The following is a 27282-nucleotide window of genomic DNA, read 5'->3' on the forward strand; positions in this document are numbered from 1 at the left end:
TATCCTGAAAGAAATCTTTCCTGAACCCTTTCTTCTGTTCTTCTAATGACCCCACACACACACACCTCCCCAAGCTCATCATCAGAAGCAAGCTCCCCAGAGACTAGGACACACCAGCTAAAAGCCCAGAACTTGCCAGAAGAACAGATGCAAAACCTGTAGCCATATCTCCACTGCTACGATGATCAACACCGCACACAACACACCTTTGAAGATCCCTGGGTCCTACACATGCCTATCACAATGTGGTGACCTCATCCAGTGCACTAAATGTCCCAATAACAACTATGTGGGAGAAACCAAACAATCACTGTGCTCTTGAATGAACTCACACAGGAAAACGATAAAAGACAAAAACATCCCAACACCTGTGGATGAACATTTTTCACAAAGTGATCACTCTATATCTGGCCTCTCAGGCCTCACCCTCAAAGGAAACCTGCACAACACCTTCAAAAGACGAGCCTGGAAGATTAAATTCATAAATTTGCTAGACACTAAAAATCATGAACTAAATAGAGAAGCTGCATTTATGACTTATTCAACAAATTATATTCCATTAACAACCTCCTCACTACCACCTAAGCTGCCTTTCCCCCACCCTCCTTTCCTTTCTCTCCTGTGATTGGAGGGGTGTTAACAAGCCACTTTTCATATTGAATGGCCCCTTAAAATATGAGTTAACTACTTATGCTAAACAATCTTTTCCATCCTGTTTTTGTCTAGGACACTGACTCTGAATATATTTCCAAGACCTGAAGAAGAACTCTGTGTAAACTCAAAAGCGTGTCCCTTTCACTAACAGAAGTTGGTCCAATAAAAGATATTACCTCTCCCACCTTGTCTTTCTAATATCCTGGGGCCACAACATTGCATAAAACACTGTCTGCAGAAAAAGCTGATAGAAATGTATGTGGAGAAGCTATTTAAGTAGTTTCCCTAAAGGTTGGAACTGGAAATCTGCTTTGAATGCTATCTTCTTCTACATACACCTCCACCTTGATATAATGCTGTCCTTGGGAGCCAAACAATCTTACTGCATTATAGGTGAAACCGCATTATATCGAACTTGCCTTGATCCACCGGAGTGCGCATCCCTGCCCCCCCGGAGCACTGCTTTACTGCATTATATCAGAATTCATGTTATATCGGGTCGCGTTAGATTGGGGTAGAGGTGTAGTTTTCTGTCCTTGCCGAGAGAGCTACATTTAAATACCATTATATGTGAAACTGCAATGTGTTTCAGAGTGGAAGAGGGTCTACTTTGGCTTATTTGTTGATTATGAGAGAGAATATTGGAACCAAAAGTTTTTGTGGCAGTTGGGAATAAGAGTTTGTGATTAGCGGGAGATAAGAGTGCCCACCCTCCTAGCTTCTGCTTTAATAGCAGCATACAGTAAAAGTGCCAATAAAGAGTTTTCCTATTTATATATGATTCTTACCAAGTCTATCTCTGGAAAATCTGGCAAAAAGATTACAAAAGAGACTGCTTACTTAAAGGAATACATCACTATTTTGCTCAGCATAACACCTTATATATTCTTAAGGTGACCACATCACTTGTCACCATGAATGGTAAAATGATCTGTAAAAATGTTTCATTACAAATAGCTTTTCTTAGGTTTGGTCTACATTACAGAGTTAGGTTGATGCAAGGCAGCTTACACTGACTTAACTCCATAAGCGTCTATGCCAAAATGTTGCTACCTCCGATTGGAGAGGTTAGGTTGATGCAAGGCAGCCATCTACACTGACTTAATAACTCCAAGAGGTGTAGGGCTTAGGTTGACATAGGGCAATTCAGTGTCAGTGTAGATGCTACATTACTTATGTCAAATGTAGTGGCCTCTAGCAGGTGTCCCACAATGCCCCACTGTGACTGCTCTGGTCACTGTTTTGAACTCCACTGCCCCAGCAGCCAACTACACAGATATATACCCTTCCTCTTTTAAAACCCTGCGAATTTTTTAAATTCCATTTCCTGTTTGTGCCGCGTGGAAAGTTCACCTAGCAAATGCCCAGCTGACTATGCCAGCTCCATGCTGCAGATGCGCTACTGCCTAGAGCACACAGGAGATGATGGATCTCCTGGGTCTGTGGGAAGAAGAAGCTATGCAGGCACAGGTCCGATATAACTGTAGAAACTTAGATATATACAAGCAGATCACTCAGGCATGAGGGAGAAGGGCTAAAAGAGGGACATGCAACAGTGCTGCATGAAAGTCAAGGAGCTGCAGCAAGCGTACCAGAAGACAAGGGAGGCTCTCTGATGTGGAGCCACTGTCTTGCCACTTTTATAACAAGGTGCATGCCCTCCTCAGAAGAGACTCTGCAACCACTGCAAAGGGTCCTGAGGATACCTCAGGGTAGCTGGAGTCACAGGTCCCCAGAGTGAACAGTGAGAAAGAGGTTTTGGATGAGGAAGAGGAGGAGGAGTTCCAGGGCAGGTGACCAGGGGATCCAATGGCACAGAGAACCAGGATCTATTCTTGACTCCAGAGCAGTGGAGCCAGTCCCTTCAGTCCAGTGTAGGTGAGCCTGATGCAGGGGAAGGAACTTCTGGTAGGTGTGCAGTTTGCTTTGATACTGCAGGGACACATCTGTTCATGTACTGTTTATTTATCATTTAACCTTTTTAATCAGGAAGAGGTAGTGAAATAATCAAGAGCAGTAGATGCTTTTTTATTCCCATGTACAATTAGGCAGAGGGCAACAGTTTGTTTATGTGCACTGGGATATCCTGTGAATCCTCTATAGAAAGGAAAGTTTCCTGAAGTCATCTGCAATCTTCTGCTAAAGGTTTCAGGGATGGGGATAGAGGGGTTTGTCTTATTTCTTCCACTCCGGTAGGACACTTTCCCACACCACTGAGCAATTACTACAGCAGACACTATTGCAGCACAGAAGCTAGCAGCATGCGGACCTAGTCTGCAGCCAGATGTGTGCAGGAACTGTTCCCTTTCAGAGTCTGTTACCCTCAGGAGTGAGATTACAGCTAAAATCACCATCCACTGCCTGTAGAAAATGGTGCCAGTATTCAGCTCAATGGCCCTATCCGCATATATATACTCAGGCCTGTGGAACAGTCCCCCCACCCACTCACACCTTATTGTCCCAACTTGTCCTCTCCTCCCCAACTCCGACCATACTTCCCATGGATAAGACTACTGCCGTGCTCTAGGAATTCCAAGGAGAAGTGATAATGTAGTGCTTGCAGCTTGTGTGAATCAAGGGGAGTGAGTTCAGTATACTGTTTCCATTTATCTTGTGAATACACTCACAGTAGTACCGCTGTGCAGTGTATCTTTTGCAGCTGGAAATATGGCCTTGAGGGTGTCTCCATCCACACAACCCAGTGCAGTGGCTCAGCCAGATAAGGAGAAGGAAGAGGAGGCAGGATGACATGTTCCAAGAGATTCTGCAAGCCTCTGATACTTCAGATACCAAGCACAGGGCTTGGGGGATCATCACTGTTGACAGAATGGACAAGGATAGAGAGGAGAGGGGAAAAGCACAGGACAAGGAGAGAAAAAGGCAGCAGGACATGGGAGCGCTTCTCAAGAGGCAAACAGATGTGCTGGAGACTCGTGTTGACCTTCAGGATCAACAGACCCATGCTCAGCTCCCTCTGCAGCCCATAGAGAACTGCATTCCATGATGTCCCTACTCCCTCCATACATTCCATGTGGTGTCCGGGGCTACTGCTCTAACCCTATCACTCCACCCCAGAGGACAGTAAGACACAATCACATCCGCACATATACTGACCTGTAAGAGAAATGGTGTATGTGTTTGTGAAATGAAAATGACTGTTCTTTCCCTTTCAAAGGTTCTTTCTCTTGAATTCAGTTATTAATATGTTTGTTTGCATAGGTTTGGAATAAAAGTCTAGATATGGAAACTGAAATCATCTTTATTAGTTTACAATATATGCTGGCTGGGTCTCACATCATTCAGAGATAATAGCAATAGGTGCATGTGCAATGTTATATTACTATACACACAACATTCATTATAAGGTTCATACCTGAGTGCAAAAAAACAAGGCCAAGCAGAGCACAGAACAGCAACACACATTACTGTGGCTCACTATTAAAATAGTTTTTCGATGCCTCCCTGAGGTGAATAGCTCCACATTGAACTCTTCTTATAGCCCTGGTATGTGGCTGCTCAAAATCAGCAGACAGCCGTTCCACCTCCTCCCTCCACCCAGCAGAAACTTTTCTCCCTTTGCTTCGCAGTATTATGAAGCACCCACCAGGCAGCTATAACCATAGTGATATTTTTTTTCACTGTGGTCTAATCTCGAGAGCAGACAGTGCCAGTGGTCTTTCAAACAGCCAAAGACACATTCAACTCTCATTCTGCACTGGCTCAACCTCTAGTTGAAGTGCTCTTTGCTGCGATCGGGGTGGCCGGTGTACAGCTTCATAAGTCACAGGAGTAAGGGGTAAACTGGGTCTTTCAAGATCACTAATGGCATTTCAACATCCCCAATGATGATCCTCTGGTCTGGAAAGAAAGTCCCTGCTTGCAGCTTTCTGAACAGCCTGTGTTCTTAAAGATGTATAGTCATGCACCTTCCCTGACCACCCTGCATTGATGTTGGTAACAAGTCCCCAGTAATACACCAGGACTTTCAATACCATAGAAAAGTAACCCTTTCTGTTGATGTACTCTGTGGCAAGGTAGTCTGGTGCCAAAATAGGGGTATGTGTGCCATCTATCACCCTACCTCAGTTTGGTAACCCCATTGCTGGAAATGGGCCTACACAAATCTGCTATGTCCTGCACAGAGTCACAGTCCTTCGTAGCAGGACTCGATTAATGGTTCTGCACACTTGCATCACAACAACCCCCATGGTGGATTTCCCAACTCCAAATTGATTCCCAACTGATCAGTAGCAAGCTGGTGTTGCAAGCTTCTACACAGCAATCGCCACTCACTTCTCCACGGTCAGTGCAGCTCTCATTTTGGTGTCATTGTGCCATATGACTGGGGTGAGATCTGCAAACACTTCCAGGAATGTGCCCTTGTGCAAGTGAAAGTTCTGCAGCCAATGTCCATCATCCCATACCTGAATAATGATGCAATCCCACCAGTCAGTGCTTGTTTCTCAGGCCCAGAACTGGTGCACCACCATCTGCAGCTGCTCTGTAAATGCCAACAACATAAATTGTTTCTTCCTATGTCCCACAGCAAGGCAGCCTCCAAGGAATTGTCTTGTTCTGCCACCTGGCTCCTTTGGTGGCTCTGCAAATACTGCAAGATCAGGCACGTTGTGCTCACAACACCCCTCACTATAGCACAGAGCTGTGTAGGATAAAGCTTCTCACAGCTATGGCAGATGCACGGGTCTGTGGGGCTTTTGAAAAGAGGCATGAAACATTATGGGATGCAGATAAAATTATGAGATGGAGAAAACTACATCATGATGCTGAAACCATGTTCTAAATCAGCCCTGCACAACTTGTTTGCTTCCATGGGCAGTGAAAACCCTGCGCTAGATGGTGGCAAGTTGCACAGTGGGTTAGATACCCACTGAGATGTTGCACTCCATATGATTTTATGAAAATATGCTAATGAGTGTGAATATAATGTAACTGGAATATGCTTCATGCAAAAGGTCTCTTGTAAGGTATCATTACAAAGCTTATAATCTGCTGAGTGTGATCATCCTGTTTGTATAAATGTATCATTCTTGTATCTGAAACTAGAAATATGAAATATAACTCTGAGGTCCTATTATAATTATGCAATTATGCCATTAATGGTGGTTTGGAATCTTGATGGCTCCCATCAACTAGGACAATTGGTTGTGCAGGATTCTGAAGGCCCAAACTGGCAGACAAAATGGGCTCAGAGATAGTCTCAGCACATCAGGTGGCAGTCCCAAGGGGGTCTCTGTGGCCGATCTATCACACCCACGATGCACTGCTCTCTGCATGAATGCAAGCCTTGGTAGTGAGGATGTGCATTGCAGACATAAGGCGCATACTGTGGACATGCAAAAGTGATTTAATTACTGCGGCGGCTATACATCAATGTAACTTTGGTCGACTTAATTTTGTATTGTAGACTTGCCCTTTAGTCTAGTTCTGGAGGCAGCCACATGGTGAAAAGCTGTATTATTTTTTGACATTGGCAACGTATAAAAACAATGGAAGAGACTGTAAACTAATTTCCACTCTGCTTTATTATCAGAAGAAAAATTTTGAAATTTAACATCTATTTAAATATTAAAGAAACATCTTGTTTAAATATTTGCATTATTTTTTACGGTTGCTAAACTATTATTAAAACAGATTAGAAATTGCTTCATGGTTTTAGGACTAAATCCTAGATATTCTGGGCATTGAAATGCCCACTAAAGCCAACAGGAAGTCAGCTGAGAAGTACTCATCTAATCAAAATTATTCTGATGGAACAGTTTTCCATTGGAAAATGATGATTCAATGAAATCAAAATGTTCTGCAGGAATAAATAATTAATAAAATAAATAAATATAAATATAATATAATAACAGCTAATTATTTATGAGGATAAAATGAATGTTGTTTTGATTTCCCAAAATTAACTTTTGGAATTCCCATTTCATGGGAATTTTGCATTTTTGTTCCAATTCAAAACCAAAAAACAAACAAAGAAAAAAGGAATTTCCCACAGAATAAGAATTCTGGGTTCTGACCAGCTCTATCAATCTTTTAGTATTGTCTCAGTTGCTGATGCCAAGTGCTCCTTGGTTCTTTAAAGACTCTTCTGGCTCCTTAGTGTTCTTGCATATGTGTCATATGTGAATGTCTATTCCAGGAAGCAGACAGTAGGCCAGATTTTCCCCTTAATTACATCCAGGCAACCAGGCTGAAGTTACTGGTGTTGCCTGGGTGTACTTGAAGAGAGAATGTGATATATGCAATATTATTTATGCGGAATCTCAGTTTCTATTGTCTAACAGTAGTAGCAGCCCCTCAGAGGCTGCAGCTCCTCCTACACTGTAATCCACAATATAGATAGCCTGAACAGAAGAGTAAAGGGGTGCTTTAAGCTCATTTACTTCCTTGTGCAGTCTCAGATATGTACAGCAAGCCATGATCTTGCCCAGTGAGTGAAGAAAGCTAATAATTAATATTATTAGCATATTTAACTCTGAGGAAATCAGTAACAGGTGTACACTTACCAGCCATGTATATTACAATAGTATTCCAAACACAAAACGGCCCATTTTTGATTTCTATGCTCTCAGTTAACTGGGTGCATAAGGTGGCTAGAAGCGTTTTCCTATTAAACCGCCCACTCCATTCCTTCCACTCTCTCTCATTCCATTCCTTCCATTCTCCTCTGAATAGGCTTGATCCAACTCTGTTGAAGTCAATGGGGCCTATCTGACTGATAATTATACAATATTTGGATTCTGATATTTACTTTTTCTGATTTTTTGGTGTTTACAATTTTGCATATTCAAAAATCGTGAGATTGAAAAAATATATATTTTTCTTTGCCTTCTGATTCATTGTTCAACATTTTCCCTGCTGCAACCAGGAAGGCTGGATTTATTTATTTATTAATGGAAGTTAAGATTGTCACATAACTTTGGGAGCTGGGACTTTCAGAAAAAACCCCAAACATCTCCAAAGTTGACAGCGCTGCGTTTATTTTTAGGCAAACTGACTCTAAAAAACGTTTGGGGGCACAACCATCCCTTCCAACTCTGCAAAACAGCTGTAGTGTAGAGGCACCAAGATATTTTTTGCGAGTGGGGACCGGAAATTTTATTTTGAAATTTAGCGTTTTGAAACGGTTTTTGCTTCAGTTCTGGAATTACGGGGGAAATCCCGAGACGCGCCGATCACCTGGCCCGCTGGGTTCACCAGGAGCTGAGTCTCATCACCTCTCAGAAGCGGGTCCAGCGGAAATGGACGCTGCTAGGTTCAGGAGCGGGCCCCTATATCGGCGACTATGGGAAGGGAAACTATAGATCAGAGAGAACCAGCCTTAGGGCTGAAGGCTCCTCTCAGCAGCCGGGAGCAGAGTGACCTACACACACGAGCGTTCTTCTACCCTTCCCCAGATGGTATCATCCCAACCAAGCCCTTATCCCAGCGTGGTATATCCCAGCGGAGGAGGAGCTTCCCTCGCCACCCCTCCTTCCCCAATGTGGAGCGGAACAGGCTCGTGCTCGTCGCGCCAGTCTTTGTGTGAGAGCGCGCGGGCGCCGCACACGGGGAAGGAGGGGGCGCCGGGCGGGCAGAGTGAGTCGGGCGGGCGTGATGCGGCCGGTGAGTGGGGCGGGGAAAGGAGTTCGGGCTGCGGCTCCCTGGGGGTGGGTAACGACGGCGCTGTGCGTGCGGCCGCTGGGCGGCCGGAGAGCTGAGGGGAGGGAGCCGGGCAGCACCCCCGCCCCCAGCTGGGCTGGAAAGTTTGGGGTGAGGTGCTGGGAAGCAGGGCTCGGCTCTCTGGTGAGCCCGGCTCCCGTCCCACGAGTCCCGGCGGCTCCTCGGGCTCCCAGCCCGGCAGGAGGCGGCTCCTCCTCGAGGGACTCGCTTTCCTGGGACGCTCCAACTCGGGGCCGAAACTTGTGGGTTTTTTCCCTTCCGGGCAGCGCGGGGCGCCCGGAACCGCGAGGGACGTGGGGCGGCGGCGGGCCGGGTCGGAGGAAGCTGCCCCCCAGGGCGCCGCGGGAGCGAGTCTGGGAGCGCTGCGCCCCTGGGACACCACGCCGCGGGGCCGGCGCACGGGAGGGGCCAGGCTGGCCGCAGCTGCTCACAGTGGAGCGGGGTGGGTTAGCCAGCGTGTCCCCCGGCAGCCGGGGTGGGTGGGAGGGAGGGACAAGCGCTGGGACGGGTTGGCTTTGGCCGCCCCGTAGGACATGGGGTGGCCCGTGGAAGGCGAGTCCGTGTCGGATATGGAGGGCGTGGTGGGCCGTGGCACCCCCGGAGGGCATAGAGTGAGAGTGACACACTCACTGAGTGTTAGTCTGGCGCTGCACTTCAGGTTGTTCATGGGCAGGGCAGGCAGACATGTAGAGAACTTGATCTACTCTTTCCTTGCAGGGAAAGGGGACACAATGGGTTTATTTCTCGCCCTTCCTCAGGGTGGGAAATTTCCTTTGAGGCTCAGATGCATGACACACACTGGTGAGGTCCCACATAAATTAAATTATTCTTCCTCTCTCTGCAGATGGCTTTCTGGATACCATGATCACCAGAGGATTTAATATATATAACCAGATATGTCCTGATCTCTCTCCCATAACTCATTTCAATGTGAGCATGGAAGAATAACCCAGCCAGAGGCTGCTTTTCAAGTCTTACCCTCTCCAAGCCGCAATAGGATCATATCTAGGCAGTGTGGGGGTGGCAGAGGCTGTTGGTGCTGTGGATTTTCCTCCACATTCTTTGCCCAGAGTGAGGGTCTCTGTTTCTGACAATGATGAAAACTGAAGGCAAAGGGGAAAGGACTCTGAGAAGCGCTTCTCCACACAGAAATACTTATAAATCTGATTTCCATGCCATCAAATGCTCTTTTGATGGGGTAAACATCCCTGAAAATGCTTCCAACAAAGTGGGCCCCCAACAGAAGCTGAACACCACCTCTAGTGGAGGGGGGAATGAGCTTCATAGCCGAGGCAGAGCTGCCACCTATGGCAACAGAGTACACAAGATCAAAAACATGTTCCTGCAGATGGGGGGCTCCTCTGCCACGCCACTGTGTGAAAGCAGCTCCCCCACTGAGGCCAAGATCATCAGTAGGGCAGTACCAACCGATCTTGTGCCTTCTCCCAGCAGCCCATCTTTCCACAGTGTCCAAAAAAATAACCTCCTTAATACTAGCCCCTGCTGCAGCCCCCTGGACTCACTGCCTGCATCTTCCATGGGTGACAAAATCATCCGCAGCAAAGATGAAGGTGATCTGGACAAAGCTGCCTTGGCAGAAAAGTTTTCTGAGACTAGGAAACTTTTCGAGAGGAACATAAAGCAGCGGAGCTCATTGGACAGATATTCTCCCAGCAAATGTGAAAGAAGTGATGATAAGACAAGACATGGTTCAGCTTCTCCTGACTGCAGCAGTGTGGTGGATCATTTTAATTTCAATATAGATGTGATCCCTCATATGGCCCTGGAAAGAGCTGAAAGTCAAGGCAGTGATGAGCATAGGCAGCAGCATCTCAGTGGTGGCCCGAGAGCCTCCTCTTTGAATGCAGGACCAATTTCTAGGAGGCTGGAAAGTTTTCTTGGTGACAGTGACACTGAAGAATCCAAAGAAATTTCCAAAAGTGAGGGCACCGCAAGTCAAGGGTATGTGCTCCCCTGTAGCTCGGAGTCACCTGGTGCTATTCAAGGATGCACTGAGGAGAGTCCATGTCCCAAAGAGCCTGTTTGTCTCAGCAGCCCCAGCAGGGATGAGCTGAGTCAGTCACCTGAAGAAGTGCATACAAGGGAGCAAGTGGCTCCTGGGAGGGCCCTGCAGGATGTGAACAACACATCTGATAAGGAGGCCAAGTGGTTAGGGGACAGTGCCCCCCCCCAGACCTCCCAGGTAGAGATGGTTCAGGCTGAACTGGATGCAGTGCAAAAAGAAACCTCAGGGAATAAAGAAGATACCTTGAGGAAAGATAGTGTCTTTCATGAGGAACAACCAGTCAGGCACCAAACTGGGGAAGAGAACAGGAACAATCATTCATTTGGAGGACTGGAAGAGATAACAGTGTGCAATGAGCTCAGTCAGAAAGAAATAAGAGAGAGAGTGTCTCTGAAGGAGGTGCTTGTGTCACAGGTTCAGGACAATCTAGAACAGGAGGGAGACACTGAAGAGGAGGAGGAGGAGGAGGAGGAGCATGTGGTGGAAAATCAGAGAGAGAAGTTTATTGCATTTTCTGTCAGTGCTTTTGGAATAGAGAATGCAGCTTTTGATGATGACCGGGATACAGAGTCTGAAAACCAGGGCCCTGAAGGTAAAGAAACATTGGAGGGGGAAGAGGAGTATACCTATGATAGTGACTATGAGGAGTTTCCTGGGCTATCTGAAGAGGAAGATCCTGAGCCGGACAAAAGAGTCAAGTTTTCCACAGCCCCTATCAAGGTAAAGTATGTCGTAATGATGTTTTGCTTTATTCACCTTTCAGAACTTTTAAAATGGTGTTTATATTTCTTATTGTATTAAATTTAAATTGCAAAATGAAGCAATATTGAATAGACTTGTAAACAGGAATTACCACCTCTAACAGTTCATTGCAAAATTCTTCAGGATTTCAACCTCTTCTCTACCTGGGGTCATCTAGCAAACCTGAGTTATTCCAGCTATACTTTAAATGCAAGGGGGTGGTGTGATTATTCAGCATACTTTACTCTATTAGATGATGATACTCAGGGGATACAGATTTCATCTATGTTATAGTCATGATTTTTACCTTGTTAGGGCTTGCTTTCCCTCCTTTTGAACTGCGGGACCTAAAAAGAGTCTAATCTATGCTGTAATTCCTATAGTGGAGGACCCCATAGTTTCCCAACATGGCTAAAACACAGTTGTGTGCTATCAGCCTGTTAATTAAAACTGTTCTAATCATCGTCCCAAACCTATTCTGCTGCAGTAGATGTTGGCTGGGCAGTAGCATGGTTAAGGTACAGAGTTAGTAATTTGTTGATCCTAGTTAAACTCCGGGACTGAACTGTGTTGTCTGTAGAGGAAAAATGGTTATTTTTTTTCCTTGTGATTTGTGTTAAGCTGTATTTGGATGGAAATTGGAATTCAATTAAAATGCACAAAAAGAGCATTTTAAAATTATGCATTAGTTAAATAAAACTACCTTAAATGTGTTGAATACATAAAAAAAACATTTATCAAAACCTGTTTTGCATTTAAAGCTGATTTATTAAACTTAGGGAGTATTATCTGAAGTTAGCAAATTGAACTGATTGTTTCTCGTACACACTATGACTAAGGCCAGAAGGGACCACCAGATCTTCTAGTCTGACCTCCTGTGTCTCACAGGCCACCAGCAGCACCCAGCACCCAAATCCTAAGCTTAACAGCCAAAGTTAGATCAAGGTTTTATAACTCACAGAAGGCTAGTCTGTAAAGTGCCACAGGCAGAGAATAGGAGGGGCTGAGGCAGGGCCGGCTCTAGCAATTTCGGCACCCCAAGTATGGCGGCACACTGCGGGGGGCGCTCTGCCACTCGCCGGTTCCGTGGCTCCGGTGGACCTCCCGCAGGCGTTTCTGCGGAGGGTCCGATGGTCCCATGGTTTGGTGGAGCTGCCGCAGGAGGCGTGTCTGCGGGAGGTCCACCGGAGCTGCGGGACCAGCAGACCATCCGCAGAAACGCCTGCGGCAGGTCTGTTGAAGCTGCGGGACCAGCGGACCCTCAGCAGAAATGCCTGCGGGAGGTCCACCAGAGCCGCCTGCCGCCCTCCTGGCAACTGGCAGAGCGCCCCCGCTGCAGTGTGCCGCCCCAAGCATGCACTTGGTGCGCTGTGACCTGGAGCTGGCCCTGGGCTGAGGTGCACCAGTGCCTGAGACCCTCGCAATGGCAGTGTGATACACCCAGAAAATCCTAGCAAGCGATGCACGCCCACATGCTGCAGAGGAGGGCAAAAAATCAAACTGTCACTGTTAGTCTGGCCTGGAGAAAAATTTCTTCCCCACCCCACCCCACATATGGTGATCAGTTAGAGCTCGAGCATGTGAGCAAGAACCAGCCAGCCAAGTACCCAAGAGAGAAAATGTTGGTGCCACCTGTGAGCCCTGGCCCCCTCCCTCCAATATCTCATCTTCAGCTGTGGTCATCCCTATGTCATGTCTGCTGCTCTTCCCCTCTTTTAGCTTTCTGGTAACTGCAACAAGAATAGCTTTACTATTTACCCCCCTCCAAAGCCTCAGTCTTGTTCTATAGCCTCTGGCTTGCAGATATCTGATAAATTTAAAATGTCTCAAAATGCATACTCTGGATGTTTTGAAGGAAGACACATTCTCTCTCTGTTCTACAGTCTTATCCCATTGCTTCCTGGTTGTTGGGTGGCGGGAGGGAGGGAGATGGGGAGGGGGCAGTCTTTGCTGCTTTACTGCATCCCTGCTTCTCTTTTTGGGGAGGGGAAATAGTTTGAGTGCCTGGCTTTACTGTTCAGAGTTTCTTAAGCAACAGTAGCATGAAACTGATCTTATCCTTATGACTTTTCATTGTGCTGTTCAGATCCCTATGCTCAACATTGAAACCAACAAAATTCTGAGCAGCAGAAGAGGCACTGTAGCTGTGTGAGGACTTAGGAAGCCAACATTGCATTAGTTTATGGTGCATTTAAGCTTGGAGGATTATCTTCTCAGCCAGGAGGGTTAGAGGTGTTTTTAAATAAAAGTATAGATTCTGCAGATGGTGTCAGATGAGTAGTAGGAATCTTTCCTCTAGGTGAGTGGATTTTTCAAGCCCTGCTGCTTTGTGGTGTCTGTGGAGATACAGGGTACTGAGTGAGAGAGTGGGTGGTATTGAGTGATTGCTCATCTACTTAAGATGATGTTGAAGACCACCTGTTTGTTCTGTTATCTCTACTGTTCAGAGTATTTGTGAAGCCACTAAGGAAGATCATGAGATGGTTTGAGTGGCAATACCAGTATAATGATGACACTTAACTCTTTTACATCGCCTCATTGCACCTGCATGAAATAACGTTTGCTTTTTTCCTGTTTTTGATCAAGTTGGGATATGGATAAGAGCTACTCAACCTGGAAAGTAGAGAGTTGGAAACAGATTCTGGTAATGGAAGTGGTAGTAGTAAAGGGCAACCCTTAAATAAAGTAGTAAAGGGCAGTCATGTAAGTAGCATCTGTATGTCTTTTCAGGGGTTCACAGTTTTGAATCCTGCTGCAATCCTGGAGAGACTGAGGATTCCAAAAGATAACTGCAGTAGCTAAGAGTATTCTTTCATCTTTGTTTGACAAGGAGGATGTGGTGTTTTCTGATGAATAACTTGAGTGAATTTGAGTTTCTTGTGTGGCCTTCATTTTTTTTCCTCTTGGTGTTCTGAGTTAAGTCAGTTTAGATAATTTATTTTTATAGCTAGTCTACAGTTCTTACGTGATGGATGCATTTTTAAACTTAAAAGGATATATAAAATCTAATAGTTAACTTGCAGAATTCATAGGTGGTATACTCATTTGTATCTGATTGTGAATATTTTGAGAAATCAATGAAAGTTCTTAATGTTTATATCTAGAAACAGACTGAAAAGTGAGCAAAATACAGGATTGGGTATTCAAAGTTATGAACAACTTAGTCTTTTCTTTAAAATATTTAGGTTAACTTTCTTGAACCATGTGAATAGCTGTGAACTAATACAGAATATCATCTAACCTGTGTTACCTTAAAGACATCCAAATTGTTTTCCAGCATAGGATTCATTTTTTTGAATGTGGTAAACTGCAATTAAAATGTTTAATTGTTTACATAAGGTATTTTTGATTTTAGAAATTTCCATACCTACTTTTTAAAATCCTGTTTTGGTTCTAACCATATCGGAGGACGCTCTCTTCCAGTGAGATCTTAACTCAACAGGCTGGAAAGAAAAATTTTAAATCTGACACTTGCTGTGTTATCACTTCGGCATTTCTTGTTTGACTACTGAGAGGCTTCATTTTTTGGCATTGGAATGTCCATTCTTCTCACAAGTGCTTTGAATTCTGTCCTCTTTGTACCTCTTCATATGCTCCTTTTGGACAACCTTAGACTTGATCCTTGGCCCCTTTGAACCCAGTACACTGCATCCTTTATTCTTGTCAATACTATATAAAATCCTTCCTAATTTTATTTTAAGAGAGTGTGAAAACAAATAATAAAGTTAAGACAGTTGTTTGGTGTTCCAGATTATGTGCCTTAAAGTTGATTAAGGGATTTGCTGCAATGGGGGCAAGGGGGTGCAATTAGAATGAGTCTGATTGCTTGGCCGATAGAATACGAAGTAAGAAATACTTAAGTCATTATGCCCAAGACTGTGTCTAAATATTACAAAACTGGTCATTTTCTACATGGATGTAGAAAATGTAAATCAGTGTGCCAGGGAGGAGGACTGGAGTTGCTGGTTGAAGGGGGCTGACCTGAGAAACCTTACCTGCAGTGATTCTCTCTGCTTTACTCCCTACTACCCCAAACACTTTTCCCAGCCATCCTCCTTTGTATAAGCGGTCTCTTCCTGCTGCTTTCTCATCCTCAGCCCTAGAAGCAGCAGTAGATGATGTGTGCTTTCATCAGATGCCTGGGACTTTTGGCACAAAGCTGAACCCAGAGTCTGTGCTACAGTGGCTGCTGACAATAGGTGGGATGAGGCTTGGTGCCTTGTCTGGGAAAAGGTTGAAACAGCCATAGAGGAGCATAACATAGTGGGCGAGGGGGAAGCCAATTTGAAGTAGAAGAGTCAAGAATTGGGTTGGCATGGAATCTGGGTCTTGTACTTAGGAAATGGCACAGATGTTCTGATCAGTCCTAAAAGCACATTTTTCTCAGTGTTTCAGTGTGGTAACTTAGGGCATATCTACATGTACAGTGCTGCAGTGCGTCTGGTGAAGACGCTCTATGCTGATGGGAGAGAGCTCTTCTGTGGGCATAATAAAACCAACTCTGCAAGCAGCAGAAGCTATGTCAGCAGGAGAAGCTCTCCCATTGACATAGCACTGTCTTGAATGAGACTTATGTTGGGGTAATAGAAGTAGTGTCTAGTCCAGGGGTAGGCAACCTATGACACGGGTGCCGAAGGTGGCACACGAGCTGATTTTCAGTGGCACTCACACTGCCTGGATCCTGGCCACAGGTCCAGGGGGCTCTGCATTTTAATTTAATTTTAAATGAAGGTTCTTAAACATTTAAAAAACCTTACTTTACATGCAACAATAGTTTAGTTATGTTATAGACTTATAGAAAGAGACCTTCTACAAGTGTTAAAATGTATTGCTGGCATGCGAAACCTTGAATTAGAGTGAATAAATGAAGACTTGGCACACTACTTCTGAAAGGTTGCTGACCCCTGGTCTAGTCTGTGGCACACAAGCCACTTTTGGCTCTTCAGGGCAACTGTTAGTCCTGGGGGAATTCTGTGCCCTGCGCAATGCAGAATTTGCACAGAAATTAATATTATGTGCAGAATTTCCCTCCCAACCCGTGCCCCCCATCCCCGGAATAGGCTGCAGAGCTGCTGGCTGTCACCAGGGGGCGGTGGACCTGGACCCAAAGAGCTTAGCTTTCAAATAGAGGAGAGGGGGAGGGGAAGGGGAAGGGTTCCCAGCAGCTGTAGTTCCCAGCACACCCTGAAGGAAGGAGGGGGCTTACAGGGAATGTTGTACAAGCCTGGGATCTAGCATCAGGCTGTTTCTCCTTGTGGATCACTGGCTCGAGAGGGAACGTGGGTGGGGAGGGAAGGTGGTATGAGTATCTGGCCTGGGGAGGTCCCACAGTTGGATGGGAGGGGGAGCATGTGAGTGTCTCGGTTGAGGGGGGCACCCACGGCTGGCCTCTGGGGAGTAGGGGGTGTGTATGAGTGTCCAGGCTGGGGGGCATGCCCCGTGGCTGGGTTCTGGGGGTAGGGGACACGTGTGAGTGTCTGGGCTGGGGGGCATGCCCCAGGGCTGGGTTCTGGGGGAAGGGTTGTGGGTTTCTGGGCTGGGCAGGACCCGGTGACTGGGCTCTGGGGGAGGGGTGCATGCAAGTGTCTGGACTCTGGGGAGGGAAGGGTTGTGGTTTTCTGGGCTGGTAGTGCCCAGTGGCTGGGCTCTGGGGGGAAGAGTTGTGGGTGGCTGGGCTGGGGGCTGCCCAATGGCTGGGCTCTGGGGGAATGGTTGTGGGGTGCTGGGCTGGGCGGGGTCTGGTGGCTGGGCTGTAGGGGAGGGGGTGCGTGCAGGTGGCTGGGGTCTAGGGGGATGCCCCGTGGCTGGGCTCTGGAGGGAAGGGTTGTGGGGGGCTGGGCTGGCGGGGGCCCTGTGGCTGGGCTCTAGGGAGGGGTGTGTTGCAGGTGGCTGGGCTCTGGGGGGATGCCCGTGCTGGCTCCTGGAGGAAAGGGTTGTGGGGGGGGGGGGCTGTGGGCGGGGTCTGGTGGCTGGCTCTGGGGGAAAGGTTTTAGAACTCATAGGTCAAAGGACCATAGGCATCATCTAGTCGACCGCCCTGCAACAAGGAAGGCCACAAAACCCTACCCATACACATTTATACAAACCGAACCCATGACTGAGTATTTGAAATCCTCAAAATTGAGAGTTTGAACCTAAGCTTGCAGGGCACCTCACCAGCAAGCGACCCACCATGCCCACGCTGGCATGAAGGATTAAGGCGCAAAGACCCTCAGGCGCCCCTGCCAATCCGCCCCTGGAGGAAATTTCCTTCCCGACCCCAAGATATGGCAGTCAGCTTACAACCCTGGCATCGCGGCAAGACTCACCAAGCCAGCCACCAACGAAAGACCTCCTGCATAACTCAGTTCCCCCATCCATTTCCAACATCCCCTCACGACCATCTGAGCAGACTTATCTGACCGACTAATCCAAAATCAATTGCCCAAATTTAAACATCCCAGCTAACTCCCCTCCATGATACTCTCATCAAGCTTGTCTTAAAGCCAGATAAGTCTTTTGCCCCACTACTCTTCGAAGCTGTTCCAGAACTTCACTCCCCTAATGGTTAGAAACCTTCGTCTAATTTCAAGTCTAAACTTCCTAATATCCAGTTTGTACCCATTCGTCCTCGTGCCTACATCAGTACTAAACTTAAATAATTCCTCTCCCTCCCTAACGTTAATCCCCCTGATATATTTATATAGAGCAAGCATATTCCCCCGGAGCCTTCTTTTGGCCAGGTTAAACAAGCCAAGCTCTGTGAGTGTTGTGAGTGTTTGGGCTGGGCAGGGCCTGGTGGCTGGGCTCTGGGGGATAGAGGGCAGAGAAACAGGAACTGAGTTGTTGTAGGGGTTTCCTTAACTACTCCTGGAGGAATTTTTTTTGTATCTGTTGTTACAGACATGGTCGCTGATACGTATTTTGAAATAAATTACCAAAATAATTGAAATAGGCATGATTATAAAGTGTTATTTTGACACATAAATTATGCGGAATTTTTATTTTTTGGTGCAGAATTCCCCCAGGAGTAAGCTGTGTTAAGAAGAAAACCTTATATTTGATTATTAATTGAAAAAGTTACCTGAGCCATGACCAATTGAAAAATGGAACCATTTAAACTAGCCAAATAATTATGGTACACTGCCTTCCCTGTAATCCCAAAAGTAGCACTGATTGAGCTGGGAGTTCCCTGAGCATTCCTGCTGCCCATCAGCTCCTGTGCTATAGACATCTTCTGAATTGCAGGAAGGGAGGAGCAAGTACCTCTGGTTGCTCGCTTGTTAACTTCTCTTCTGGGATGTGGTAGTCCTAGGAAGAGCAGGATAAGAAATTGACAAATTCTGCCTGAGCCTAAGGGAGTGCTCCACAGCAGCCGACCAGAGGGAAGAAAGAGAAGATAAGAAACAGAAGCTAGTTGGAGTTCACTACTTCCTCATTCCCAGCATAGGCCAAGCCTACTGCGATTTATTTTTCCTTTTTCTATCCCACTCTTCTTTACTGCTTCTGGCCAGTCATTTTAGTACCTTTTTCCCTACCTGGGTGATATAGCTAGACAGATCCCAGAATCCACACTGGTGGAAACAAACACACAGGAAAACAAGTTTAATGTCACAATTTTGTCTTTGGACCAATATTGATGTAATCTACCTTTGGACTAAAGGCGTAGACGTGGCTAGAACTTGGCAGTGCAGTTTAGGCTTGGTCGGATTAGATTTAACTCAGTAGATGTTTGTAAAGGTTGATTTCAGCTGACACACTAAAATCAATGAAAAAAATCCGTCGGTAACAGTGAGAACAGCTTCCCCAACACATCTTGCGCCTGCAGCGATTGGGTGTCCCCAGTCCTGTGCAGGGAGCCCTCTGCAGCCTACCCCCATCACTAGAGTGAGAGCGCGAGGCCAGTGACACCCAGTCCTTGCTGGCACAAGGTGTGGAGAAGACTGGGGTCTTGGCAAGCAGAGCAGAGACCCTCCCAAACCAGGACTTGGAGGAGGAGGAGGAGGAGCCCTCATCTATAGGAGATGCCACTCTGCTCCTGAATGGCTCCATCCCCAGGCAGAAACCATTCAGCAACAAGGTGGCCTCTGCTGCGACTGGAGGCTTGTTGTCCTCCTTGTGGTCCTGGCTGGGGTTCTCTGTTCTGCCTCACCAAGACCACAGCCTCCCCCACACATTGTGCCTGCAAGGATTGTGTGTCACCGACCCCACAGCCATGCAGGGAGCCCTCTGCAGCTCCGCTGTCATGGCCTTACTCAGGGCTATCCGTAGCCATTTTGATGCCCTGTGGCTATGCAACTCCCTTGCTGCACTTCCCGCCACCAGTGAAAGCAGGCCCAACTCTGCTGCAGTCCTCAGGGGAGTGGGGGTGAGGCTGGGGCAGAGCAGAGGTTGGAAGAGGTGGGGCAGAGCAGGGGCAGGGGCTTTGGGGAAGGGATGGAATGGGGGAAGGGCTGGGGCAGAGCAGGGGTGGGGGCCATGGGGAAGAGGCAGAGCAGGGGCTGGAGGAGCGCACAGCTACATAGGGCACCAGGAAATTTGAGCTGCATACTTTGCGTATGAGTAGGGACAGCCCTGGCCTTACTCACTCACCATCCAGGAATGTGGGTCCCCTTCTTGGGCAGGAACTGTTTCAGCAGTGGGGTGACCTCCCCTGCTGCCGGGGACTTGTCCTCCCCCTAACCCAGTCCCCAAACTACCCCAGAACCACTGATCCCCCTACCCCCCCCAGCATAAAACTATATATTTAAACATGAACATTTTCTTTCATTGTAAATAAAAACCACTGTCGATATAGTATCTATTTCATCTCATTTGTGGTTTGCCATCTTAGTCCTGGTTATTTATTAGTGTTTATTATTGCCACTTTATTTTTAACAAACATTCAGCTGCAGTGATTACTAAATATAGTAATGTATGTAACATGGTATTTCCTTTTTCTGGGAGACAGTTTGAATCTCTTGCAAAATCAAACTGCATCTGTTCATAGCATAAAGTGATTAGCAGATTATGCTCTATTTTTTTTATAGCAATCTTACAAAGGCTCTATAATAGCATTCCCTAGTTATCTGAGAGGAGAGAAGTATGCCTCAGCGAGTTCAGGTGCATAGTTGTTTCATGTTCAAGTAAAAGATACTGAAATATTTGGCTTGACACTTATAAATATTATCCCCTCTGAAACTATACTGTGTATGTATTTGAAAACAAAATCCTGCAACCTCTTTATTGCTCAGACAAGTTGAATGTATAGGACAATGAAATAGTTAGGTTGGCTTTCTTTTTGATATTCATGTTTGAGTCAAAACTGCAGTAAAATAAGATCTCTTATCTTTCTAAGGTTTTCAGTACTTACTCAAATGAAGATTATGATAGACGTAATGAAGAGGTTGACCCTGTGGCAGCATCAGCAGAGTATGAACTAGAGAAGAGGGTGGAAAAAATGGAAGTGTTTCCTGTGGAAATTGAAAAAGGTGCAAGTTAAATGTCAAATAATTGCTTGGGGAAATGATTTTTCTTGTATAGGCTGAAGCCATTTGAAGATGTGTTTCTACTATGTTTAGGCCTTGATCCTTGAAAGACTTGCACACAGCTTTACTTTACATCAGAATAGTTTCGCTGAATTAAGTATTTATTGTAAATTGTTGTTGCTCAGTTACAGTCCAGTTGAGGTACAACAATTTACACCAGCCTGAGGATCTGGCCCATAATGCATGAAGTACATAAGTATTTGTAAAATGGGAACCATTAATAGCTCAAACTCCTGGAACTTTAGAGTTCAATCAAAAGTTATCAGATACAACAATGTGGGGACCTCCGAAGCTGGGTGCCTAGATAGACTAATAACATTAAACTCTTTTCACAACACACAGAGACTTTTATAATGAGGATGTAAAGCTTTTGCTGTTCTGGATCATTTTAATTAAGTAAGATTTTGTATTTGTCTGAGTTGTAATCTTACTGGAAACAGCCAGTCTGAGTTATCATTATGTTGCAAATATTACTAAGGGGGAGATGCAGCAAGCCAGTGAGCATGTTAGATGAAGACCAGGAATAGCACATGTGCATTTTAATTGATGACTATAATAATTTATGAAAACTACCTTTTAAAATGTGTTGTGGCTAATGTTAGAATTTTTGAGTCCCATAGGTGACAGTGGTCTAGGCATTAGTATTATTGGAATGGGTGTTGGTGCAGATCAGGGACTGGAAAAACTGGGAATTTTTGTAAAAACAATAACTGAAGGTGGAGCTGCTCAAAGAGATGGACGGTGAGTTTTCATTCAAGTTGCTCATACCATTTTGCTAACTACCAGACTTTGCAAAAATGATTTACAGTCAAGAACTCTTCAGTAAAATATATATAAAATGTAATATAGTAATTCTGTCTTTTTAGATGTACAGTATATGAATTACAGAAACCTGGAAGGCAAAAACCTGATAGTATTATGCTCTTAAAATATTATGACATTTAATCAGATAACTAACTGCAATTTTTGTTGAATTTAACTTGTCAAATCTTTTTATAAATTATTCTAATCCCAAAGTACAGGAGGACATAATACAGTACAGCATATTTAATATCAGACATCTGCAATTTCTTCATCTTCCACCACTTTGGTATTTAGTTAAGCATGAAAAAGCCTTAGTAGACATATCAAGTTAAATATCAAAACACTAAACATGTTATACCTGTTAGCTAGTGTAGATCAGCACAGTGGTTTTGACTTCAGTGGCATTAGACTGATTTACACGAGCTGCAAATCTCACCCTTTATCTTCCATCTTGTACACAATTATCCTAAGAATAAGAAGAGAAATAAATTGTTTCAGGCATAGGCCAGGTACTGATCATCTGATTAGGAAGAACCTTCTCTTATGGTAAGATTGTTCAATACTTATCCATAATAGGGTTTCTTACACCTTCCTTTTTAGGCATTTGCTGTAGGCTGCTGACAAAGCATAATAGACTAGATAGACCATTGGTTTGATCCAGTTCGCTAATTCCTATGTCTTATGTTGCAAAAGTTAATATCTGATTAAACTTCATTTTGGACTTTTTCAAGTCATGTGACTTAAACTGTGAAGGTATCAGTAAACATCCCTATAAAGTCTACTCCAAAATAAGCAAAACTAAATCTAGAGTTCTGTGTTCTCCAAGATAGTGGCAGGATTTAGGTAAGGGCACTTGCAGGGCATTTTTGTCCACCTGTGCCACTTACTTTACTGGCAGTGCCTGTGGAAAAAGATGGCCATTTATTTTTCTTGGCTTACCCACCCGTGCATGGTGATATCTTTCGACTAATGCATTGATCTAGAAGCCGTAGTATGGTACCTCTTGAAAAGACTATAATTTCATACGCTTGTGATAGTTATATCTTCAGAGGTAGGAATATTTTATTTATGAATTCATGTGACTATCTGATTGCTTCAACTTTTTTCTTCTGCTTTTTAGTAACTATATATCCCCGATCTCCAAACAGTTATCACCTTTAAAGGCACAAGTTAGGTTTGCCTGCAGCAGCAATGAAAACACTTGCAGGATATGCATGCACAAAACATTCCCACAAGAATAATGTTGACAACCCGAAATGCCAGTAAAAGAATGTAAATTGCTGAAAATATCAAGGCAAATATAAAACAAATTGAAATAGATTAACTTCATAGGAGTCAAGGGACAGGAGATCAATGTTCTAGCTGTTAACCTGAGGCTCAACAAATTGTCAAATTACGTACTGCAGAATTTAAAGGGATATTTATGACATAGAATTAATAATAATTTCAGTTTACACTGTGCAGATAATTTGTTAAACCAAAATCTTTTTGTCAGCTTTATTGCTAAATATTGAATGATTTGCCTTGCAGAATCCAAGTAAATGATCAGATTGTTGAGGTTGATGGTATAAGTTTAGTAGGAGTAACTCAGCTTTTTGCAGCCACTGTGCTAAAAAACACCAAAGGCAGTGTGAGGTATGTGTTTTTTATATATGTATATATTTTATAATTAAAAAATAATTGGGAATAAATTGTTCATTAACAGAGAGATGAAGGGAAAGCAGCAGCACAGCAAATTGTGTAAAATGTTTTTATATAAATTTAACACACTGTTGTTTTTGGTGACCACTTATAACAGGCTACCATATATTAAACATACACTTGCCCTGTACTACCTTTTAATTGGGTTTTTTTTTCTTATAGGTTTCTAATTGGAAGAGAGAAACCTGGGACTCAGAGTGAAGTAGCTCGTCTTATCAGTGAGACATTAGAGCAAGAGAGATGCCTATATGAGCAGCACTGTGCCCAAGATGATACAGAACAGGTATAGCTACCGATAAAATAGCTATATAGTATATAAATTAAGTCTGTATTTTTAATCATGACTTGGAAATATTTTACAAAAAATGGACTAAATGTTTTTGAACCAGACAACCAAGAGATAAAAGTGAAAAGGTGCAACTCAATTAAAAATGATAATAGTAACATATAAACTTTGAACTATCACTTTATATAATAATGTCACTTAATACGTTCTCAACAGGCCTCAGGTTGGTATCCTATCTGAGCAGGACACAGTCTTCTGGGAGAAAACTTCAAGGGAACCTGAAGAGAGGAAGTTAAATATTAAAAATCAACTATCATTTGGGATAGCTGTTTCTTATTTGCCCTTTCTGTTTGGGGAATTTTTATGTAAAATGTTGCCAGATTACCTTGACAGTACATTATACCTATAAGTTGCTCAATCAACAAGGGAAAGAGGACAATTGCTAGTCAAAAGAAGCGATGTAATTATGATTTTGGGTTATTTGAAGACTGTATGTTTAAGAGAATAGGTTTTTGCTATTAAAGAAAAGTAAAGTAATTCAGTATTCAGTAAAGTAATGTTTTTATATCTTGTTAGGATGATGATTATGATGATGATGATGATGATGCTTTTGAGTCACATTTACATGGAAAGTCTGTGGAAGTCTTTTATCTTCCTGAAAATGAAAATGAAGATATGAATTTGCCACTGGATATGGATTCAGCACAGTTTCTTCTTAAATTTAAAGAGGTACAATAACATAACCTAAGTTTCTTACAAATCTTATGTGGTATGCCGAAGAGCATCTGGGTCTTCTAAAGTTGGTATTAATCTCCTTTGTGCTCTGTCTCATCATATTCTTCTTTTTCCTCTGACAAAAAAAGGCTTCTTGTAAACGACTTTCAAATTTGGGGATTTTGTCAAAATTGACGTACATAAAATTCAAAATAAATGTTTCAGAAAGTTAAAAAAAAAAAAAAAAAAAAAGCTGCCAGAGCATTGGATCAAAAGACGTTGACTATCAGAAACTATAGGGCTTTGTTTATACTGCCTTCCCAGTGTACCGTGGTTCCAGCTTCCGCTGATAAAAGTAAAAATAAATCTCATATAAATGTATCAACTTTTCTACTTAACTCAAACTAATACTTATTTTCACATATTCCAGACATAGGCGTAACCATCTTCTTTGGCTTGATTTTTCTGTTTACTGCATCAGTTTAGTATGGGAGTTCTTAAGAGTATATGAAGCAAATCTAGGAATATTATTCCTATACACTAAACAAAAATTGAGGGTATCTGAACTATAGCCCTTTCCCATAATGTGATTAACATGCTGTTTTGTAAACAAGTATGTGCAAAGTTGATTTTTGCAGACTGGCTTTTGGGCAAAATATGCTCTGCATAAGAGCTATGTCGCCCTGTGGTGGCAGTGGTGGATGCTTTTCCCTACTTGCTTCAAATACTTTCTAATGAGGTTTGGATTTATTAGAGGATTTGTGAAGCTGATTTTCTTGGTGATACTGAAGGAGTTTGGATTCCAGACTGGAGACCACTTCCAATGTTATAATTTGGGGAAGCATGGTGAGAATCTGCTAGACCATAATGGGACATCCATGCATAAATACCTTATACGCTTGGGGATATGATGAGAAATGGCTCTAGGTGGAAATCCATTCTCTATTGATCGTGAATCTAAATCAAAATGTTCAGACTCATAATTTCACGTGTTTCAACATACTTTTTGGTATTCTGTGCCTCTAAGGTGAGATTTAAGAGCTGAGAGGTTGTCTTCAACAAATTTGCTATTGCCCTTATGTATGCATACTTAATAGTAGATTTCTGAAGACATACTGTTGTAATTGTGTGTGTTCTTGACTTAAGTGAATCCTTTATGTACCCCTGTAATCTACTGAAGTCTCTTGATACCAAAGTCTTGCTCCTTAAACATAAGGCTTAATGTAAAAATACTTCATGATAGTCTTTATGAACTTAAATAAAAAGACCCAGCATTACTGTATTTTTCACTTGACTGCATTTACTACTTGCCCAGTTATAAAGCATTACTGACTTTCACTATTTTTGGCATGTTTACTTCATTTCAAACAGGATTTTAATTTGCTTACTTTTCTTAGCCATTTCCATAAACTAATTTGTGAATTTTTCAAATACAGATGGTCGTGATTTGGTTGTTTTTTTTTAATAACAAATATGGACACCATAAGACCCATAAACCTTTTCTTCTTAAATTGGGAGCTTAATTTTGGAAAAACATATAAAGTATAAGAGTCTGGTTCTCCTCTTTAATGCTGGTGAAAATCATGAGTAACTTTATTGAGCAAGTGAATGGATTTACACTAATATAAAACTGGCTTAAGTGAGAGGAGAATCAGGCCTTAAATATTTAGTAACAAACTTGCAATAATCTTTCAAATATCTTTCTGTATATTTTTTGACAAAACTATTACATTTCATTCTAGCTACAATTAAAGCATGCAGTAACAACAGCTGAAGTTAACCAACTAAAAGAGAGAGTAAGTTACTACTTTTTAAAGTTTTTGCAATGTTTAATGTTCACATTGTTCATGATAGGATTAATGTTTAGAGGAGAAAAAGTTGGAAACCAAATAAAGGTGAGTAGATGTCTATTTTAAGGCTAGGGCACCATGTACTTTGGGCACACTAGAGACACATCTGTAAACCTAAATTCTGGGTTACACAAATACTGAATTCTGTGACAGATTGAAGAAATTCTATAATAGGATAAAATGCTTGAAAAATATTGTTTGAAGTAGAATTTATTGAATTGAATAGTTCAATGGATAGAAACTTGCCTCAGTTCAGTATTGGTGTTTCATAAAAATTAGGTGCCTTTGTGTAGAAATTAGAGAGCAGTGGATGTATTTGATACTTTGGGGCAGTGATCACTTCGAGGAAGGAGTTTTTGGATTGTTATAGGAAGGGGAACTGGGGTGGAGATTCCCCCGGCCAACCTCCCCACGACGCAAATACACAAGTGTCTTGGGTGAGAGGGCACGCCATATAACTTCTCTTGGGCTGAGGGCTAGCTCAGCATTCTTACCGTTTCTGGTTGTACTGGGAAAGAGAAGTTTTGTCTCCTCTTTTCCATGTTGTTGGGTGAGGTGGGGACAGAGAGCTATGAGCAGCCGTTTTCTTATGTGTAGAAATACTGGTCTTAGGGCGTGGAGAAAGCAGCGTGTCTCTTTCTTCTCCGTGAGCCAGGTTACAACCAGTTCTGATGAATTTTGGCCATTTACTGCTGTCTCCAGAAGGGCATTCATCAGCATCCTGTACACGTGACAATGGTGTATGCTGCATGTCTTTCAGCCTCACCACAGAAAGTTAGACAACTGGGCCATGGCCATGTGTGCAAATACACTACTAAGCACACAGATATTTGGAACTATAGAACACTTCTTTATTAACTTGTTACATTTAAATTCCAACATAACAGAAGGGAAATCAAGAGGAGAATTATTTTTAAACCAAAAAGACAGTACTTCTCACTCAAACGTGAGATGGAACACTAAAATGTTGCTGCTACTAAAATTAAACAGGAAACTTCAATAGAAACGTAAATCTAGGTCCCAGTCATGCAGTTGGCCTCATGTTGTTGGGCTTTGAGAAAGTGTAGGAATTCCACACGTGATGACCTATTTGCAGGATCGGGGCCTTAGTGACTTGCTAGGGAATCAGAGAACAAGTAGGAAAATACTGAGGCAGGGGAAGGGGAAAACATATTGAGCAATAGTCTCTTGTGTGTCTGTACCTTCTGTAGATCGAGGTTCTCAATGTTTATCTCTCTGAGGCCCTCCCCCAACATGCTGTAAAACCTCCACGTCCCAGCTTTGTCACAACTGTTTTGCATATATGGTAGATTAAAAATC

General features: G+C 43.6%; 2 protein-coding genes across 6 annotated transcripts in view; one reads left to right on the plus strand and one right to left on the minus strand.

Annotated features, from left to right (window-relative positions):
- The first annotated feature begins 8193 nt into the window (after window positions 1-8193).
- Window positions 8194-27282, plus strand: part of LOC116827217 (neurabin-1-like) — an 85047-nt gene continuing 65958 nt past the window's right edge. For 3 of the 5 annotated variants that reach the window (XR_012656644.1, XM_075070112.1, XM_075070115.1), the window contains exons 1-8: window positions 8516-8576; window positions 9179-11080; window positions 20418-20550; window positions 21228-21348; window positions 22942-23046; window positions 23275-23395; window positions 23975-24127; window positions 25855-25908. Coding sequence is in view for 4 of the 5 variants with exons in the window: in XM_075070112.1 (XP_074926213.1) it covers window positions 9428-11080; window positions 20418-20550; window positions 21228-21348; window positions 22942-23046; window positions 23275-23395; window positions 23975-24127; window positions 25855-25908 (2340 nt within the window). In the remaining variant the exon portion in view is untranslated. Of the gene's footprint in view, window positions 8278-8515; window positions 8577-8698; window positions 8777-9178; window positions 11081-20417; window positions 20551-21227; window positions 21349-22941; window positions 23047-23274; window positions 23396-23974; window positions 24128-25854; window positions 25909-27282 lie in introns of those variants that run through there. The other 2 variants (XM_075070113.1, XM_075070114.1) reach the window with 2 other exon arrangements.
- Window positions 21684-27282, minus strand: part of PDK1 (pyruvate dehydrogenase kinase 1) — a 104534-nt gene continuing 98935 nt past the window's right edge. Inside the window, exon 13 of the transcript XR_012656646.1 lies at window positions 21684-21877. The gene's annotated coding sequence lies outside the window, so the exon portion shown is untranslated. The remainder of the gene's footprint in view (window positions 21878-27282) is intronic.

The sequence above is a fragment of the Chelonoidis abingdonii genome, chromosome 10, assembly GCF_003597395.2.
Source record: "Chelonoidis abingdonii isolate Lonesome George chromosome 10, CheloAbing_2.0, whole genome shotgun sequence".
Classification (NCBI taxonomy): domain Eukaryota; kingdom Metazoa; phylum Chordata; order Testudines; family Testudinidae; genus Chelonoidis; species Chelonoidis abingdonii.